The 21,800-nt window shown below is 44.8% G+C and overlaps 1 protein-coding gene across 1 annotated transcript in view; it reads left to right on the top strand.

The window, feature by feature from the left end:
* kcnh5a (potassium voltage-gated channel, subfamily H (eag-related), member 5a) overlaps positions 1-21,800 on the top strand; it is a gene marked incomplete at both ends in the record, with an annotated part of 110,936 nt that overhangs the window by 74,578 nt on the left and 14,558 nt on the right. Inside the window, 3 exons of the mRNA XM_080860376.1 lie at positions 886-1,085; positions 7,479-7,731; positions 10,489-10,685. Coding sequence (XP_080716502.1) covers positions 886-1,085; positions 7,479-7,731; positions 10,489-10,685 — 650 coding nt within the window. The remainder of the gene's footprint in view (positions 1-885; positions 1,086-7,478; positions 7,732-10,488; positions 10,686-21,800) is intronic.

Genomic DNA, 21,800 nt, shown 5'->3' with positions numbered 1-21,800 from the left:
AAGAGAGAGTGAGAGAAGGAGAAAGAGAGAAAGCACTGCCATTTGTCTTAGAGCCTACTGCCTGGAGGTATGCTGAAGATGATCTCTCTAAGATGCTGCTCGCTTTCAAAGATGCCTTTTGTTTTTCTGCTCCTGTGGAAGAGAAATGCTTCATAACACAGTGCACTAACCCGCTTAAAAGGCTAAGATGTCTGAATAATTCTGTGCATACACCACATTAGTCATCATGCTGCGAGAGGGAGAGAGAGAGAGAAGGAGAGGGAGAGAGAGAGAGAGAGAGAGAGAGGGAGAGAGAGAAAGGGAGAGAGAGAGGGAGAGGGAGAGGGAGAGGGAGAGGGAAGGGCCTTGAGAAGTATTTTCTTTTAATGAATTAAACACCAGGCCTCTCAGTGTTTGACAAATGTAGTATCTTGGTCTTCTCTCATTTTTCATCTCTTCCTGTTTTTTTGTCTGCTGTCACTCTACACACTGGACCTATCTCTATCTCTACATGTCTCTATCTCCCCTTTGTCTCTCCATCTGTCTGTCTGTCTTTCTGCTCTATTACCCCCCCCACAAACACACACATCTTTCTCTCTTTCTCACACACACACACACACACACACACACACACACACACACAGACACACACACAGACACACACACACACACACACACACACACACACACACACAGACACACACACACACACACACACACACACACACACACACACACACACACACACACACACACACACAATTCAATTAAATTATCTTTCTCCCTGTATTTTTGTCAGTCTCTTTTTCGGCTCTGCTTCCCTCCCCTCACTCATCTATTTCTCTCTCTCTCTCTCTCTTTCTCTCTCTCTTTCTCTCTTTCTCGCTCTCTATCTTTGTCTTTTAGCCCTTCTCTACGCCACCATCTTCGGTAACGTGACAACCATCTTCCAGCAGATGTACACCAACACCAACCGCTACCACGAGATGCTGAACAACGTGCGTGACTTCCTCAAGCTCTACCAGGTGCCCAAGGGCCTGAGCGAGCGGGTCATGGACTACATCGTCTCCACCTGGGCCATGTCCAAGGGCATCGACACAGAGAGGGTGCGTTGGGCTCACACTACTGTATACCTTAGTGTTGTGGAGACAGCCTTACATTACCATGCGCTGTGCGTAAAACATGCCATGGCATTTAATTAAAAACATTTAGGAATGTTATAAACTACTACTATGACTGAAAAGCCATGAGATATGAAAGGATTTTTAATTGTGCTACCCTTCAACCAACACTAAACTAGTATACTGGACGCATGTTAATATGGCGGGGCAACCACAGGGTATTTGTTTCCTAAATATGGGGGTTAAAAACTTGCTTTTATAGTGTATAAATATATTTATATTTATATATATCTTACTGTATATAAATATATTTGCTGTAAAAGAGAGGTTGTAATCTTATGAGGTTGAAATCATATCTTGTAATCTTAGTCTTTGCAGGGTCATACATATATGACATTACATAAATATTATAACATGTTAGGGATAGTTTGCCTTTAGTGTGTTGAGTTAAGCTTTAACAAGGTTAAACACAGAACAGCACATGGTACTTTTGTCAAGTTTCTTGGAAGGTTTAATTTCGATGGCCAGTCCTGTTTGCTGCAGATTTAGGTACAGTCCGTTTTCCAAAAGGTGTCCCCTGCCATGCACTCTTATTAAGAAGTGCCAATGTCAACGGTTGTGTCTGGCCCTTGTGAGTCTAGATGAGCCTTATAGCATCGGACACGTGACTTTTTTTCTGTTACTTGGAAGAGGGTGATAGTTTAGGTTAGCATTAGAGAGAGAGAGAGAGAGAGATAGAGAGAGAGAGACTCTTGGAAGAGGGTGATAGTTTAGGTTAGCATTAGAGAGAGAGAGAGAGAGAGATAGAGAGAGAGAGACTCTTGGAAGAGGGTGATAGTTTAGGTTAGCATTAGAGAGAGAGAGATAGAGAGAGAGAGAGACTCTTGGAAGAGGGTGATAGTTTAGGTTAGCATTAGAGAGAGAGAGAGAGAGATAGAGAGAGAGAGACTCTTGGAAGAGGGTGATAGTTTAGGTTAGCATTAGAGAGAGAGAGAGAGAGAGAGAGAGAGACTCTTGGAAGAGGGTGATAGTTTAGGTTAGCATTAGAGAGAGAGAGAGAGAGAGAGAGAGAGAGACTCTTGGAAGAGGGTGATAGTTTAGGGTAGCATCTGTGTTGGTCAGTTCCAGCGTGCTCATATCTGTTTGTTTAGGAACTTAGACATCGTTCATTGGGGTAGATAACTATACTGTAGAGTTTTATGGCCACCGATATGCTAAAGGGGCTCAGTCTAGATGCAGGCCGTTCTGTGATAAATAAAGGGGCTCAGTCTAGATGCAGGCCGTTCTGTGACATATAAAGGGGCTCAGTCTAGATGCAGGCCGTTCTGTGACATATAAAGGGGCTCAGTCTAGATGCAGGCCGTTCTGTGACATATAAAGGGGCTCAGTCTAGATGCAGGCCGTTCTGTGATAAATAAAGGGGCTCAGTCTAGATGCAGGCCGTTCTGTGACATATAAAGGGGCTCAGTCTAGATGCAGGCCATTCTGTGATAAATAAAGGGGCTCAGTCTAGGTGCAGGCCGTTCTGTGACATATAAAGGGGCTCAGTCTAGGTGCAGGCCGTTCTGTGATAAATAAAGGGGCTCAGTCTAGATGCAGGCCGTTCTGTGATAAATAAAGGGGCTCAGTCTAGATGCAGGCCGTTCTGTGATAAATAAATCGGCTCAGTCTAGATGCAGGCCGTTCTGTGATAAATAAATCGGCTCAGTCTAGATGCAGGCCGTTCTGTGATAAATAAATCGGCTCAGTCTAGATGCAGGCCGTTCTGTGACATATAAAGGGGCTCAGTCTAGATGCAGGCCGTTCTGTGATAAATAAATCGGCTCAGTCTAGATGCAGGCCGTTCTGTGATAAATAAATCGGCTCAGTCTAGATGCAGGCCATTCATTGTGATGAATCTGAAATGTAATTCCCAGTAACTGAATTTGGACCAGTCACGATTATTAATTAACACAGCATCCAAGAGTTAATGCAGTTTAATGGCGTTCGTCTGTCTTAAGTGGCTCTGATTCAACCGGCGACCATTTCCCGTGTGTAGTTTATGTGGCATGTGCCAACCTGCGAGTGAGTGACATCATCATATGTTCTCTCTCCAAAGCTCTGTCCTGCAGATGTCCTTGTAGTCCTCAGTAAGGATTGCTGGTTGGGTTAGGGGAACTGCTTTAAAGGGTGGGGGTGAGGTGGGGGAGAATGAGCAGGCCCTCCGGTGGATCATTTTAGCGCAAAGAGAGAGGGAGAGGGGGAGTGCAGGTGGGAAGCGGTAGAGAGAGAGAGAGAACGACAGATGGGGAGAGAGGAAAGGAATGAAAAATGGAGAGAGTGATAAGGAGATGTGGAAGAGACTGAGAGTGAAGAGAGTTGAGTGGGAGAGTTGAAGAGAAACATGAACAAAGATGAAGGGAGTAGACTCTCAAAGATGAAGATGGGGGTCAAGTGATGGGTAGAGTGTGTATGTGTGTATGTGTGTATGTGTGTGTGTGTGTGTGTAGGGGAGGGGGGATGTGTGTGTAAGTCTTCCTTTCTATGCCACCTCCACCATGATCTACTGGCTTCACTTGGAGAGAATAGGGGTGAGAAAGACATGGGGGGGGGGAAGAAAGAAGTCAGAAGGGAGCATAAGAGAGTTAGAGAGAGAGCGAGAGAAATACATTTCAGGGGAGGGCGTAGGAGATATTGACACACATACCCACAAAGAGAGGGGGGGGGGGAGAGATACAGCAGGCAAGAGAGATAAAGAGATGGATAAAGCACAATGGTGAAAAAGAAAGATGGAGATGGAGAGAGCCACAATGGGAGAGAGCGGGTAGGGATGGGGCAGACGGGGGATTAACCTACCTCAGTGGAATTTCAAAAGACCTGTTCTTAGGTTCTCCAAGATTGCTAGCATGTCAGTCAAACTAGCAATGAACCCTTAACTGTCTCCGTAAAATAGTTATATGCTTCAGTCAGTAGAAGTGTTGTTGGACGGTAGTGATTATAACGTCCTTAAAGCCAAAAGCCCACTCTCCTGTTTATGACCAAATTAAGAGTGACATGGTGGAATCAAGAGAAGTAGTTTAACCCTTATAGGTAATTAAGAGTGACATGTTGGAATTAAGAGAAGTAGTTAGATTGTCCTCCTTGAATTATTTCCCCGGAATGTGTTCAATTCAAGGACTTATGGACACACACGCACACACACACACACACACACACACACACACACACACACACACATTCATAAACACACACACACACACACACACATTCATAAACACACACACACACACACACACACACACACACACACACACATTCATAAACACTCACCCATGCACCATTTCCCAATCACGTGAGCTCCATCTCTTGATCCGTCTTCCCGTTTCCCGACGGCTCTGAGATGGTTTCAGGAGTGTCTTAATTACATTCCTGCGGGGTGGAGCGTGCGAGGGCAGAACTAATGCCAGCTCCACGGAGTCCCCTCAGCGGCAGCGGCGCTCCCGCTAATAGCGCCATTAGCATGTGAATGCGGCTAGCGCATCGCAGTGCTTCAGCCAGCCGCATAATAAATTCCCGCTAATGTCACAACCCCTTCACCATTACGTGGCGGGTACTTTAATGGTTCACCATCACCAGCCATTTTCCAAGAAATGGGATGGGATGGTGGAGGGAGTGTAATTAGACACTATGAAATTGTTAATTGTTCTCGCATCAGTTTCTCTGAAATTGTCAGATATTTGTGAATCTCCGTGAAAGCTTCCCAGTTTGTCTCCCAAAGTTTTGGTAAGGTGTGTGTTACCGGCTGACGTTAATGTTGTCATTAGGAGGCCCAGCCATAGTCATTATTAGTCTTACTTACAGCATTAAGGGTAGGGGTGTACAGAGACATCAGTATCTGTGTCTGGTCAACCAACATCAGTGTGTGTCTCTGTATTCAGACGAAAGACTGGAAGTGGGCGTGGTTTATACTGGAAGTGGGCGTGGTTTATACTGGAAGTCACGTTAAATCAGCCAAATGTAGTATTACATAATATTCATTGGCAATGCAATTCACATGCCGTCAAAGTATCAAATTGATTTAATATTCAAGCTAATATGCAGCTCTTGTGACTGATACGTTTGATATGTGAACTGTCAGATATTTGAGATGTTAGATGCTAGCTCAGCATGTGGCTCCGGCTGTTATGACATGTGACATTAAGAGACCTGCCATGACGACTAATGACCAGGAATGTCATCCGCCATGACATGTTAACGACACATTTAAGTTCATGTTATGCCAGAGAGTTCATATACAGTATTATCCCTGTAGTTCAGTCTGTGTGTGCTTTGCACGTACAGCAGGTTGTCAGATGAGTTTGAGAAAGAAACTCATTCAGAGACTGTCTAAAGAGCATTCCGTTCTGGGGGTGCATTTCCGGGAATACATCCTCGAACAACTACCATACAAAAAAACAACAATTAAATGATGGAGAGATCACTTTGAACCCTTTCTCTCCACGGTCACGGTGGTTGGTCAGTGCTGCTGTTTCATTCTGTGACAGTCAGGGCCTCCAGGGTCTTGTACAGTCTGATCCGTAAGGTCAGACAGCAGCCTCCTGCTGTTCTCTTACTTTGGCCGGGAGTCCGTTGTCTCACACACACCCTGCTTAAGGGCACAGTGCACAGTGCTAATCTGAAGTACTATTTGTCAAGTTCAGGTAACAGCTTCTCGTGGCCCTCTGTCGAAAGAACGGTGACGTTGGTATACACAGTCCTGGATCACATGGCAAAGAAACATAGTGGCTCAGCCTGGCCCAATCAACACGTTCCTTAAGGAGCACAAAAAAGGAGGAAAGTCATTTCAATTGGCTGTTGATCTTAAATAACAACAACCTTCCACCATGATTGTGGACTACTATTAAAGGCGAGTCGAATTTCCACCGTGTGCAGTTGATACTCTTATCATTTCATGCAGAATGCTTCAGTCAGATCCTGCAGGCCGTCACCAGAGCTTCGGACCATTACTGCTCTCCGCCAGGCTAAGGGGCTGATTCGACTAATTATCTTTAAAAAAGGAACTGATTCAGCATTTCAATGTGCCCATGTAAGGGTACGCAAATTCGTGGACACCAGGTGCTTTCTGAAGAGAGAAAGGGAGAGAGAGATTGTGAAAGAGAGAGAAAGAGAGAGACATAATGAGCTCTGTGGGCCCTGATGAATAATGCTCAGAATATGCCGCATATGGATAAATCTTACCAGAGCCACGGCTCAAGGGCGTAAAACAAGACAAAAACAGGAAAAGAAAGTCATATCACATGACCTGTTTTTCATAGCATAGGCATAAGAGGCGTGTCTGGACTGCTCCAAAATGATATTATAGCACACTGGTCTATTTCCATTTGCGCATTTGTTGTACATTGACTTGATAGATTTTGCCTTATTGTATCGCGCTTAACATGCAGTACATGAACTACAGATACTTAATGTATTGCTTTTGCAGTCCATCCGTTTTATGTGATTAAAACAAAGAGTTGTTTGTAATCCCTCAGTGTTCTCTGAAAGAGCCATGGCTTCCCTTTGCATTGGCCTTGAGCAATCAGCTGGTCATATATGGCAAATGGTTTGTTTTCATATCATATTTGTTGTTTTCTAAGCGAATAAAAGACGCAAAACCCTCTTATGCTGCGGCAGTATTAGCATTTTCATATTGTTTTCTAATGGTAGGAAGGAGCACACACACTCACTCACAATTTATTTCGCCACAAGAAAAAAAAAAGAAATGAAATATTCATGCACGCTGGTAAATTGACATTTGCAAATACCAGCAGAGTCAGAACGGCCTCTTATTCCATTTATTTTCTCCGCATGGTGTAGTAATAAGAAGGCATCAAAGAAAGCCTCCTTCCTGTGTGTGTGTGTGTGTGTGTGTGTGTGTGTGTTACTGTGTGTGTGCGTATGTGTCCTTAAGTCAACCTCCCGCAGTGGTCATGTTTATTTAATTTAGCGTGGCTCTAACGTGGTACTCATTTTGATACTCGTCGTTAAAAAAACTACACAGGAGGTCCGACCACACTGACGCACACAGTGGCAAGGTATGCATGTCGAATGACACATCTTTAAACTGTAGTTCCAGTCTTAGAGGACATGATGTCAGCAGTGCCACAGTCACTGTCCTCTATTTAGGGGAGGGATACTGGGGTGCAGGGGAAGGAGGAAGGGATAAAACGTTATATAGTCAACAGTTATATTTTAGGAGTGTGGGTATTTTGTTCAAAGCTACTTACAAACGTTTTTGATATAAAGAATAGAGCAATAGCAACAGTGGGACTACGCATGAATGACGTGTCCTTTTTTTCTCCCCACGGCTTTTCTTTGCCCCTCACTATCTCTGTCCCCGGTCCCCCGGCCCCCCTGTAGGTGCTGTCCATATGTCCCAAAGACATGCGTGCAGACATCTGTGTCCACCTCAACCGGCAGGTGTTTAACGATCACCCGGCCTTCCGGCTGGCCAGCGATGGCTGCCTTCGCTCGCTGGCTGTGGACTTCCAGACCACGCACTGCGCGCCCGGCGACCTCATCTTCCACGCGGGCGAGAGCGTCGACACCCTCTGCTTCGTCATCACCGGCTCGCTGGAGGTCATCCAGGACGACGAGGTCATCGCCATCCTGGGTAAGATGCTCGGGAACTCTTGTGACTTCCACCAGTGGTCATTGCGTTTGCTCACATCAGTACGTCTAGTACCGGTGCCAGTTGAGGAACCTGATAGAGGAGGCCTGCCTTGTGCCACTCTGAGTAAGACACTCCAACCTCTAGCAAATTTGACAAGCGGTCGTGATGTTTCCTCATGCCATTGCTTGAAGGTGTCATGTTACCATCCTTGCCAACTGTCATAATGTCTGAGTTTTTGACATTCCACTAACTTGTTATATAATATGACATTTAAGATGAGGTTATGACAGTTGTCGATAATGATGACACAACATTGAACAACGTGAGAACATGAAACCTGTCATGAAATGTTAATGAAACATCTTACGATGGAGAGTTCATATAAAGTGCTCTCGGTCGTCTTTGCTACCTTTAAAGACCAACATTCCTCAGTACCACTGCACTTTAAACAGAGCCACGTGACGTCTGTGGCGGTTTCCAATTTCTCTGCCGTGCAAAAAGGAGTACTGATGAGGCCATCGCATCACCCACAGGCATCCATGCCCTTTGCTCAAACTGTGCTGTCACCATGGCACGGGGAAGGCAGAATTCATCAGCGAGTTTTAGCACACCAAGGGGGACACAGCTTATTATAGAGACCTGCTCATTGAAAACCATGGTTTAACTGTGTGAACCCACAGAGCGGCAGATGCTGGACTGGATGTGTCAGGGTTACCTCAGGGCTAAATCAATGTTAAATAAGTGTTAAATCAGGGATAAATCAGTGATACATCAGTGATAAATCAGGGGTAAATTAGTGTAAAACCTAGGGTTAAATAACTTTGGTCCAGTTACAGTATCTGTGGCCATCTTATTATGGCGTCTTGCATTGGAAAGCAGGTCCTCCATACAATGGTGTGTGTAGTTGGCTACAACTACATTGTACACTACAGTGGCTATCAGTTTTCAATATCTAAACAAATCATGTTGTGGCTTCTCATGAAGGCTTCATTTGTCAACACTGATGGTTCTCACTGGGGACTGTGGAGAGAGCAGATGGTCTAGATCTCCAGTGCTCTTATTGATTTGATTCTGGCCTTTGTAACATGTCCTTGCATGAAGTGCAATTAAACTGTGAAGGTTTCTTCCTTCTTTCTGTATGCATATTAGTCAGTGTTTGCTTGTGTGTGTCTCTGTGTGTGTGTGTGTGTGTGTGTGTGTGTGCACGTGTGCAGTATGGTTGGTGTGTGAATTATTTTGTGTGTGTGCTTGTTTTAGGACCATCTTAACCCTATGCATGAAGAGAAACAGACATCTTGTGGCACACTTATTGTCTTCTCTCTCCTTAACTTACAAAGTAAACAACGCAAAAACAGCATAGCATTCAGGAGCCACCCATTTAACAGTGGTTTCACAGTCTATAGAGCTCCTTCATGTGCCCACATCAGCTCATGGACACCCCCCCCCCACCCCCCCAACTCTGAAATAGCCATAAACCATTGCATTACATCTGATTAGATACCGTCAAGAAGGACTTGTTCCTTCGTTAATGGCCCTATCAGATCAGATGTGTTTTTTCGCCTTAATGATTATGAAGAGGAGTAAAATGGGAGTGAGGCGGGGTAATTGGCCCCAAAGCGTTCACTCCGACTCCAAACCCGAGACCCCGCTGTACCCCTAATGATGGTCCTCATCAAAGGACTACCTGTGGGCACCCAAAGTCCGGCAGGTTAAGCACTCCATGCAAAGTCTTTTCTAGGTGAAAAAATAAAACTAAAAAACTGAGCGCTGTGTGTGGGTGTCTGAACTTTTAATAAGCAGTTCAGTCGACATGACATGGCATTCATGCTGCTCAGGCCAGTGATGAGAAGTAGCAGAGGTACGGTAAGGTTAACATACTCTCGTAACTCTTCCTAATGTTTATGGACTTTATGTGCTGTTCTGCCGTGTTCCACATAACTTAGCCTTTTTTCCAGCAAGCTCTTTTGCTGAAAAATGGTGGTATCCAGCATCTAAGGGTTACCAAGAGCAAAGCCATGATTGGTTCTTCGGGGACCTTAAAGTATCCAGAGGAGTGTGCAGAGATTCTTGGATTTAACTTCCCCGATGTTTGGGTCCGGAGGAGCTGTAGGTTGCGCTGCACTTGGCTGGGTACATCTGTCAACAACTTGACTTACTTATTAAACTCACTGGGTAAGAGGCTGATTCATTTCGGTGCAGCTTCCATACATGCTGCAGTATGCCTACAGTACTCAAGCAATTCTGCAGCCCCTTAAGGCCTACTGTGGGACCAGGTAATTGGCTTGGGCTGTTGGTTGTCCCATGGAACAGTCGCCACAGGCTGACAAGCTGAGTTTTTCATTCTGCCACAGAAATGTGTGAGTGAAAGGTGCCACATGTGTTGTGAAAAATGGAATTCCTTCTAGATTTGTCCATGTCTGATTTGTTAGTGAAGGACAAATGCTCCTGTGTCTTTTGTACATTTTGATTCTTTTGATATTGTGCAATGTCATAATTGTGTGATTGTGACATTTGAATTTCAAACCCATCGATTAGTGTGGTTGAAACAGCGTGTCTCTTCGCCATTAAAGCTCCTTAAATCAGTTGGGGAAAGAGCTTCTTTGATCAAAGTGCTCACAGATGAAGACCATTGATTTGTCCGGGAAGTGGGAGTTTTTTCGTTCCGCCGCGTTGGACCACTTAAGAGCCTAATACATGTTGTTCTGACCCGCATTAACTTTGTTGGCTTAACTACTTGGGTTGTTTTTTCCACCCCAGGAAAAGGTGATGTGTTTGGGGACGTCTTCTGGAAGGAGAGCACGCTGGCACACTCCTGTGCCAATGTGCGGGCCCTCACCTACTGCGACCTGCACGTCATCAGGAGAGACCCTCTGCTCAAGGTTCTGGAGTTCTACACGGCCTTCGCCAACACCTTCTCGAGGAACCTCATTCTCACTTGCAACCTTCGGAAACGGGTAAGAGACAGGCTCAGTTTGGGTCCTGTGGGGTCAGACACAAACCAACCCACACACAGACACACACTTACAATCTAGATGCTACTTTATCTCTCTTACACACACATACACGCCACGGCACACATACAAGTTGATGGTCTTTGTATCTCTGACGCACACCTAGATGCACACACACACACATACACACTCTTTCTCTCCCTCCTGTCATGCCTACACATACACACAGTCTCATACAGGGTCACACACACACACACACAGACACACACACACACACACACACACACACACACACACACACACACACACACACACACACACACACACCCACACACACACACACACACACACACACACACACACACACACACACACACACACACACACACACACACACATCCTAACCCTGTCACCTCTTCCCACTTTGCCTCTTGTGTATGAGGCCAGTAAAGGTATGTTGCGTAGAGGGAGAAGAGAAGTGGATGCTTTGGGTTTTGGCTGTGAGGGATTGTGAAACGTGGGTTTTTGGCCTTGTCAGCACATCAATGATTCATGTGGACAGACATCCTACAGAGGACAGCGTAGTTCCACAGCGTTATTTTCACAAGCTCGGCTTAATTTGAACTGTGTAAATGCAAGGTGCCATAGTCGAATTTGACTAGTTTTAGATAAATCACCTCATCTGGTTCATTCAGGCAGGTTTTTAATTTGTTTATTCAACAGTAGACCACCACTGTCTTGTGCCCTTGATAACCTGTTAAAGGACACCAGTAATTACACATTTCAAATCTGTCAAAATGTAAATTCATTAGAGGGGTCATTTGATATACTCAAGTGAAGATTAAATATAATGGTATTGAGGAGAAAACATAAATCTTGCCACCACTGCCTTATGAGGGCAACTCCACCTGACAGCTGTCAGACAAAATGGCTGATGTATTCCTGTACTGTCCTTTAAGTCTAAATTAAAGGTTATCCTGTGGCAGGTGATAACTTAAGGTTGAGTCTTGAGTCAGGAACCCTGTTTATTTTTTAAGAAAGTATGTACAAAGTTTTGGTAAGAATGAGCATCACTCACGGTAAAAACTGAAACTTACAGTTACAATCTCTCTAGCTTGCTGCAACTGTGAGACAGCTGTCGCGATGAGTCAACTATGGACCATATTCTAGTTTCTCGGAAGTGGGTAGACCTGTTTATATCTAAGGACATGGTCTCTATTGGTGCTGGAGACTGCTGTCAGTGAAATGCCCAGGAGAGGAGAGTATTTTGAACAATCTTTGAAAGATTCTTCAAAAGTGGGCTCTGGTTCCCAGCAAGACTCTTATGAGATGGTGAAGACATTGGGAGTTAGGTTTACACGCTGTAGAAGGCCACGTACAGTTATGGGAAAAGTTACTCTGACAACGTGATTGGTGAAGACTATGTATACCAGCTGAAACATACCCCCATGCCAAACATTACATGCTAAGGTAGAGAAAGTAGAGGACGATGAAGAGGAAGAGGAAGGGTCTGTAACAGGAAAAAGTTTTTTGAATATATTTTCATTTCAAATTTCACACCTCCTTTGACAACTCACCTGCCAGTACAGTTTGCCCAGTTCACCACCATAAGATACATTGTAACCATTTAAAAGGGAAATATCTCTACTTACCTCACTGGTGTATTTGTCCAGTGAAATGGTGCATAAAAGGGAGAAATGTTTTACAATCTAAAATAGATCAAACAGAAGTCTTGGACTGAAGAGCAGGATCTTGCACTTTCGTTTACCTCAGCCATCCCTGGAGTTGTCTAGTACTGGGTTGTCTTTAGTTCTCAGTTGTCCCATCATACCTCTCCAACAGGCTGGTAGTAGTGCAAAGTTGTCATACTGTACAGATTTTCCAAGGTCACTGTCTGCTCATGGGTGTGTGTGTTAATGTGTGTGGGCACGTGTGTGTGTGTTGGTGCTTATTTCAGCCCTGCAACACTTTAATACTGTGGCATTTCTATGGAAAGCCACCCCTACTACGCTATAGCAATGCACAGAAGATTAATTTGTAGGTGTTGCATTCATTTTTACCCACATCGCCTGGCCCTCAAATGCAGCTAGGGAGGTATTGTGTGTGTGTGTGTGTGAATGTGTGTGTGTGTGTCTGTGTGTGAGAGAGAGAGAGAGAGAGAGAAAGAGAGAGAGAGAGAGCGAGAGAGAGAGAGAGAGAGAGCGAGTGGCTGCGCGTGTGTGTGTGTGTGTGTTTTCAGGGTGTGGGAGTCTGAGCTTACTGAGCTCTTAATCCAGTCCCACTGAAAAGGGCAATGCATTTTTCATCAACACTTAACATGCTCACAAACAAAAAAAGGCGGGCAAGTTGGCTGGATTGTTCTTCACACTCCCTCCCCGTGCAATGACTCATTCATGAAGGGCTGGGCCCTATCTCACGCTCTCTCTCTCTCTCCGCTGGACCACAGCAGAGTGGACGAGGGGAGAGCCACAATTTGGGATATCCGTTTGCATCTAGCCGCTGGCTTACCCTAAAGAGCACGCCACACCACACAATATGTTTACGATGTTTATGTCACACACACACACACACACTCACAGCAGTATTTCACTGAGATATGTCTGAAACACAGATGAACTCTTGAAGCTACATAGCAACATTTCACGGAGCTAGAGCTGGAATGAATCTTGACTATTAAATCTACACTGTAAACTTTACACTGTAAACTGCACACTGTAAACTTTACACTGTAAACTTTTGTAGAACATAAACGCGAAATCCAGTTTGGTCCGGCACAAAGTGTCCTCTTTTTCACACTCTCAAATCTGGTCACCCTAGATAATAGCATCCTAGCATATGACAGGGATTTATGAATCCAAGGATGAACAGATGAAAAGAGACAAAAATCCAGAGAGAAAAATGAGTATCACATCATGCCACCTTTTAAACCACCTGCTGTCAGAACTTGATGAAGTCCTATCACAACGGTGTGAGATAATGAATAAACAGTCTGCCAAAGTGACAAGTCAGTCGAGTCCAGCCACGCTTTTTAACTTGACCCCCCAACACCGAGCCAGCGGATTTTGCCTTCATTAGTTCCACCTCCTGGCAGATGAATATAAGTGCTAATTAGCCAATCCAGATGGCTGACAGTAGAATGTGAGGAGGGAGTTTTTTTTTTTTTTTTTTGCTGTCTGAACCGTCTATGCTCCGCTTTGAAAATAAATTTCACGAGGTCCAGGTGCCAGTGTGGAATCCTCTGTGCCCTCCCCCCCTCCTCGATAGAAGATAGAATGAATACTGTAGGGTTCTTTACAGATGAGTGTGGTCCAGACATGGTCCTGATGCACTAGGTGTGTGCCAGACCTGAGCCAGATCTGAGCCAGATGTGAGCCAGACCGAGCTGCTGTATGGGGACTGGTCAGTGTGTAAGTGCTGTCTGGGAACTTGTCAGTGTGTATGTGCTGAAGCTGGCCAGTGTGTGTGTGTGTGCTGTGAGGGGACTTTTTTCATTCATGTATCCATTCATTCATTTCTTCATGTATCCATTAATTATTTTATTTATGTATCCATTCATTTTGTTCATTCATGTATCCATTCATACATTTCTTCATGTATCCATTCATTCATTTCTTTCATGTATCCATTCATACATTTCTTCATGTATCCATTCATTCTTTCATTCAGTTATTCAGTAATCTCCTCTCACTTAACTCTCATCTGGTCGGTTCAAACCTTTTGGAGACTGTTATTCGCCGTGGGAAATATGGAGTTTTTTGTAAGGGTATGTTTAGATTTTATTTAAATAAATATTTTGTTACTACATTCCTTTTACTCTCATGTTATTATTTATGATGTATTCTAGAATATAATCATACATGCCACTTTTGTCTCAATGTATTTATATAAAAAAAACATTAAGGCATGTCATGTCAGACTACCTAAAACAGGCTCGGACTCAGTAGTGTACTCAGTAACAGCACGTCTTAGCTTGAAGAAACAGCCTCTCATTTGTCCATCTGTTCCATTGACTGTAAATCTGTTCTGGAGCAACTAGAGACTTCCCCACAAGACACTCCGTCCCTTTTGTAAAATCATAAGTCACACATTTTTGCTCTATGATAGTCTTCCAGGAATGATGGTTAAAGCTGCAGTGCTCTATGCCAACCTGTCTGGGTCACCTCCCTCCCTCCAGGAAGGAGGGGCTGCCTGCTCCTTTTGAGGTGTCCTGATGGATCAATACAGCTGGATGTTTCTAGCAGTAGACTCCAGGACTCAGGAGAGTCTCAAAGACAATATTTGGCCCCTCAAAGCGTGTAGTGTATATTCAGATATCAGAGTGGAAAGCCAGTGAGGGAAAGTATTGGGAAAAGTGTGTCTCACAGCTTGTCTGGGAATTCCCCGCCCCTTCACTGCATTTCATTTGCTCAGTTAGTCTGGGGAAGTACTAAATGGAGGTCCACTTCAGTCACGTAATTGGACACGCCTTTAACCAATCAGACCAACGATACTATACAACGTTACAACGATCGGTAATAAAGCAAACACATCTTTTTTCTGTATGAATTGTTCCAGAGCAGGTTTCTGTTCTATTTTCAAAGAAAACTTGCCTTTGAAATCATCCAAGACAGCCGCGAGAGCAGTATATAGTTTTGCTGTGCTTTCTCTTTGCTTTCGCTTTTGTTACGTTGACGTGGTTATTTTAAATCCGCCAATGGCGCGCCAGGTAGCCGAAAGCCAGTTTGTGATTGGTTCCAGAGATTTATGGAAATGTTGAAATGAACGGCTATCCAAAGTTTGCCAGACCCACTTCAGAGGCAAAATCAAATTGGGCGGAAGAAGAGGGGCGGGACTTCCCAGACTATCTCACAGCAGCTTTAGAAGTAAAACTCAGTTTTGCGTGACACTTTGGTGTCCTTAAATTAACCCGGGCCACTTTGTCCTGTTGAGCCTGAGTGCATCTGAGCTGGTACGTTCATCCCCAACATCACTGATACAGGCCTTCATCCCCAAGTCAAGTCAAGTCAAACTTTATTTGTATAGCACATTTCATATTTACATAGACTCAATGTGCTTATTAGGTAAAAGAAACACAATAAAAAATAGTAGAAAACATTTAAAACCCAATAAAGTAAATAAAAATGCAAAAGATCAGTAAAAAAGAGAGTAAAAGAGAAAAATCATGAATTATATGCCAAAGAGAATAAAAAAGTTTTAAGACCCTTCTTAAAAGATAGTGGTGTAGTCCCAGTGGTGTAGTCCAGGGTATACATAGGTATACGGAGTATACCCACTTATTTTTCAGTCAGCATTGAGTACACCCACTTCTCAAAACAGGGCGTTTATCCTGTGCTGTATGGGCTGCTTAAAAAAATTAAGAGTATACCCACTTCTCCGGTGACCACTACACCACTGTTCATCCCCACAAGACAGTCCATCCCTTTTGTAATAGCACACGTTTTGGCTCTAGGATAATCTTCCAGGATTGATGTTAAAGCTGCATGTGCTCTATGTGATGTTAACTAGTCTGGCGTCACCTTCCTCCTTCTAGAAAATATCCAGAATTTCCCCACGGGATGAATAAAGTATTTATCTATTTATCTATCTATCTATCTATCTATCTATCTATCTATCTATCTATCTATCTATCTATCTATCTATCTATCTATCCAGGAAGGGATGCCTGTTTCTTTTGAGGTGTCCTGATGGATCAATACAGCTGGCTGTTTTTAGCAGTAGACTTCAGGGCTCAGGAGAGTCTTAAGGGCAACATTTAGACCCTCAGAGCGTGTACTGTATATTCAGATGAAAAGAATTCAGTGAAAGTGTTGGGAAAAGTGTTTTGCGTTACACTTTGCCTCGCACATTCCCTTTGATTAAGCCAGTGAGGGAAAGTATTGGGAAAAGTGTGTCTCACAGCAGCTTTCGAAGTAAAACTCAGTTTTACGTGACACTTTAGTTCCCTTTGATTAACCTCCTCCCGGGCCACTTTGTCCTGTTGAGCCTGAGTGCGTCTGAGCTGGTATGTTCATCCCCAGCATCACTGATACAGTGGCGGATCAGAAAATATATCCAGTGCTTCCCATCACTCTCTCTCTTTCTGTCTATCTATTTTCCCCCTCCCTCTCTCTATCTCTCTCTCTCTGCATCTTCTGCGCCTGTGACTCTGAATTGTGCTACACGTGCTTGAGTTGACTTGTCCAGTATCAGAGGACCGCTGCAGATAATGATAGTGGGTTCAGAGCAGGAGAGCAAGAGAAACGGCAAGCAGAAATAGAGAGGGAAGAAGTGTGAGAGAGAGAGAGAGAGAGAGAGAGAGAGAGAGAAAGCAAGCGAGAAGGAGAATGAGACAGGAAGAGAAAGAGAGAGTGATGAAGAATGAGAGAGAAGGGGGGGCTGGGGTGAGATACAGAAAGAGCGAGAGAGAGAGAGAGAGAGAGAGAAAGAGAGAGAGAGAGAGAGAGAGAGAAAGAGATAGCTTCCCACCCTCCTCATGAAGCTCGGCTCACTAACTGGATTTACAACCCCGGCGAAAACGGCAACCGCTTGCCAATAATGCAGGCAAAGCAACTTTATTATGTCAGCCGTACCGGGCCGTAAAGGGAGAGAAGTGCTCTCTCAGCATCATCGCCTCGCCTAATAGGGGAACACTCCCCCCCCTCTCTCCCCCCTCTCTCCCCGCTCTCTCCCCGGGCTTCTGGGATGGACAGCGATGGGCCGAACATGTCCTCAATCCCTCTCTTCCTTTATTCCCTGTTCTCCAAAGCTGCTGACACCTGTCTGCCTCTTAAGAACCCGAGGATTTAGGAGGCCATTTTCCCCTCACTGCTGCACGTGGGTGGAGGATGGGATTACTCCCGACACGTATGTGGACCCTGACAGGATCCCTTCTTAGCAGTTTTCCGTCCTTTAAAAAAAAATATATACAGTATGTATGTATGTTTCGCCGTCCGTTCGTTTAGCAGACACTTTTATCCGAAGTGACTAATGCTCGGCATGCTGTGTCGCGTCCCGGCAAAATGAGGTGGCAAATGTCCGCCCCGCAGGGACTTAAACCCTGGCCCTGCAAGGCGCCGCCTGCTCCCCTCTTTTACGCCCCCTGCCCATTCCAAGCGACTTGGGAGACGTGTTTCATAACCTAGTGTCTAAAAAGGGGGGGGGGGGGCACAGAGAGAGATGAGAACAGGAACGGGGTGGGTGAGTGTGTGGTGTGTGTGTGTGTGGGGGGGGGGGGATGTCAAGCAGCAAGTGCAGGCGAAGCATGAAAAAGGAGAGAATAAGCACTTGCGAGCCCTTGTGCCAGTGGAGGGCGTGAAGCTGTGATGTAATGATTCGGACAAACGCTTCAGGGCCAGAGCACTCACACACACCACACACACACACACACACACACACACACACACACACACACACACACACACACACACACACACACACACACACGCTTCAGGGCCAGAGCATAACCCCAGGTTTCCCAGCTTGAATGGAGGCAGACGCAATAGTCACAAAGCACAGTGCCAGAGCCACGAAGCAGCAAAGATTACAAAAAAAAAAAGAACTGAACAAAACAAAGAACTTGTGTCGACACAACAGTGGCAAACCACACACAAAAAAAAGAGAGGGTCGAGAGAGTGGGAGAATACGGTGTGATGGGGGGGAAAAAAATACGAGGAAGAGGCAGTTCAGAGTTTGGATGTCTGAACACAGACCGGACACACTTTCTCCATTCATGTTTTGTAAATAATGAATTGAGGAGGATTTGATGGCGGCTGACCCAGTTCTTTCCCCCCCAGCTCTCCGGTCCCTTAGAGTCCCCCCAGAGCCTTCCAAAGGCCAGGCGTGTCTTACACAGAGTGCTTGTACACCGGAGGGTTCGCTCTGACTGGTACACGAGAAGTGAGGGAGACGCAAACGAAAAGTCACAAAGGAGCCGTATAACCTCCCCGGTCGCTGGGTCCACCGCGCTGGACAGGCAGGCGCTGGTCGGTTCTGCCCCTGAGAGACCGTCAGGGCGGCCCCAATGGACGGGACACCATAATATCAGCAGTGTGTGTGTGTGTGTGTGTGTGTGTGTGTGCGGATGGGAAACCATTTTAACCCTGTCAGCACACCAGTAGAATCAACTCAGAGTGAAGTGTGTGTTTGTGTGTGTGTGTGTGTGTGTGTGTGTGTGTGTGTGTGTGTGTGTGTGTGTGTGTGTGTGTGTGTGTGTGTGTGTGCGTTTGTGTGTGTGTGTGTTTTTGTGTTTGTGTGTTTGTGTGTTTTGTGTGCGTGCGGGTGTATGTGAAACAGCTTAATGTCTCAGACACTTGAACACAAGAAGATACCGTACTTTTCTTCTCCCCCGCCCATGCCCTGGGTGTGTGTGTGTGTGTGTGTGTGTGTGTGTGTGTGTGTTTGCATTTGGTTGATTGTTTGTTTATGTTTGTATGTGCTGGTTCAAATGTGCCTATGTGTGTATGGGAATCAGCTTGTTGTCTCAGACAGTAAATGCTGGATGCACTGCCTAAGATCAAGAATGAATCTCCCCAAGCTCAAACTGCTGACTGTGTGAAATCAAGCCCAGGGCACGCTCAACTTTGTGTGTGTGTGTGTGTGTGTGTGTGTGTGTGTGTGTGTGTGTGTGTGTGTGTGTGTGTGTGTGTGTGTGTGTGTGTGTGTGAGTGTGTGTTTGCATGCATGTGTTCTTGTCTGCTGTGTGTGTGTGTGTGTGTGTGTGTGTGTGTGTGTGTGTGTATGTGTGTGAGTGTGAGTGTGAGTGTGGGTGTGCGTGCATGTGTGTGTTTCTGTGTTTCTGTGTGAGTTTGCACACACTGAGGGGGAAAGGGGGAGGAGCAAGCAACTATGTGTGTGCCCTCCTGACATTCTCTAGTGTACCTGTCACGTCACGTTAATGTTCTCCACAACATGGGAAAAACTAGCGAATAAATAAAGCTGTAGTTTATGAAACATAGTGCTCAGTTTGGATAAAGGATTTAATGTGTGTATCGGGGCATACTTTTCATTCCTAAGACATTTGTATTATTTTTATTGTATGTTTATTGCCTTTGTTGCATACTTTACACAGAATACATTATGTTTAGCAAAATTACAACAAAAGAGACAATCATTCACATGAGACCCTTTTAACAGTGTTCCAGCTGTTCTCACTTATTTGATCATCATCATGATTGTCTATTTGTTTGGTTTTGTATTAACTTAAATTCATATTGAATGAACAAACACAAAATGGACTTCATGTGGCAGTTTCTATCCTCCTAATGTATCCTTCATGCATTGCATAACAGTGCAGTGGGCTCGAGAATGGATAGGTTGTGCTTCTAGGGCCCCAAGTGCACAATTTTCCTGGATTGTCATGTTCTGGGCGTCATTACAGCTGATCCTGAGGATTTATGGCTATAGGGTATCATCCCCACGTAGGCATTTTTGATGACAGGCAAGTCTGAGGAGGGGGGAAGTCATTAGTGGACCAATCACGTGGTCACTCTGAGGGGAGGGAGGAGGAGGAGGAGGAGGGTGGTGCAGGGTGCCAAATCTGATTGGAGGCTACCACGGCAACGACGATCTGCTGATTGGTTGGGTCTGCATGAAGTGCTAAGTGGCCAGGCGCGGTGTCGGTGTACATAGCTGGGGAAGGAGAAATAAGGCTGGGGGGGGGGATGGGGGCTGGAAGCCCGGGAACCACTACAGGAAGGATAAATGTCTCCCAAGCCTCTTTAATTGAACCTCTATTTTATCGCTGATAGCGAAGATGGGCTGTGCACTTTCTGCCTCCTGGTATTTTATTATTTTTTTCATTTTTTCTCTTTTTTTTTTGCCTCTGTCTCTCTTTCTCTCCTGGAGAGAAAGAAAAACCTGCCCTGTGCTATGTGTGACAGTTTCCACTGTCAATGGTGTTCAACCCAGGCATTGGGAACCCATTGCTGCATGTTAACAATAATAAGAATAATACAAATGAATAATACATCTCAGGATAATGAAGCAGAAGTTTTACGCAGAAGACATAGCAGATTATATTTGTGTTTTGATTAATTTTCACGATCTCGTCAAAATGGAAAAATCTCCAATGGTGTAAAACCCCAAGGTGCTGAGGACCCCAATACTGAGGTTTTACTGTAAGTAAATAGTTTACAGTAGATTGTTTGAAAAAGGACATACTAAAAGACTCATAATTATATTATTATTTGTATATTGTGTAAGATACAGAGCTGTATTGTATTGTATGTGTGTATTAATGAATTTAGCAATCCCTGACCAAAATAAATGAATCTTAGAATATTAGTTCTTCCTCCACTTCCACTGCTGTATAGAGGTATGGCAGTGTTGTTATACTATGATACAGAGACGTTGGTTAACTTAAAGAGTCAAGTATTTACCACTGCTGACCTTACCCTCAAAACACATCAACTTCTTGATGAAAATAAATCTTCTAAAACTGTAAGGTCAGACAGAAAACCTAAGAGAAAGTGGGGGTGGGGGATTCTCAAGATGGTCTCCCAGGATAGCATTTAGCTCGCATCTCCAGGATGTTCCAATTTGATGAACAGCTCTCGTGAAAGCTCCCTGTAAAACCATGCTCCTTGAGCTCAAGGACTTTGTCATAACCGCTGTTTCTATCCTGCTTTACACCTCTGCTCTCTGCAGTTGGGACCAGGCGAGATGTTAGCCACACTGTACATGACCCCCAAGCAATTATCCTGACATGCTTACTGGAACGGAACCTGGCAGGTCTGTTCGTTAGACCTGATCAAGGCATACCATGCTAGAAGATCGGACTCAAAAACTAGCAGGAGTTGTGTTTCAAAAAGGTTAAATGAGGTTCTTTTTAACATATTTTATACTCAGGTCAGGTGTGTCTGTCAGCTTGTTTGATATTTGGTCTTTTTGAGGAGCAGAAGAACAGAAAGTAAATGTACCTCCCCCTCTCCCCACCTCCCCCTTTCCCCCTCTCCCCCTCCCCCCTCCACACCTTGAAAGATGGTGTTCAAATATATTCATGAAACCGTGCACCTCCGGGGAAATATTCAATGAATGCCGCTGAAGGTTTTCCCCTCTTCTAGCCTGATCCTGTGTCGGATCAGGTAACCCTTTGGTTGTGCCGTGGCAATTTTCAAGAAGACAGCCATGGCGACACGGCGA

This window comes from Sprattus sprattus (assembly GCF_963457725.1).
Source record: "Sprattus sprattus genome assembly, chromosome: 2".
In the NCBI taxonomy this organism is placed as follows: Eukaryota; Metazoa; Chordata; class Actinopteri; order Clupeiformes; family Clupeidae; genus Sprattus; species Sprattus sprattus.
Note: the sequence above shows the minus strand (reverse complement) of the source record. Positions and strands in the feature narration are given on the sequence as shown.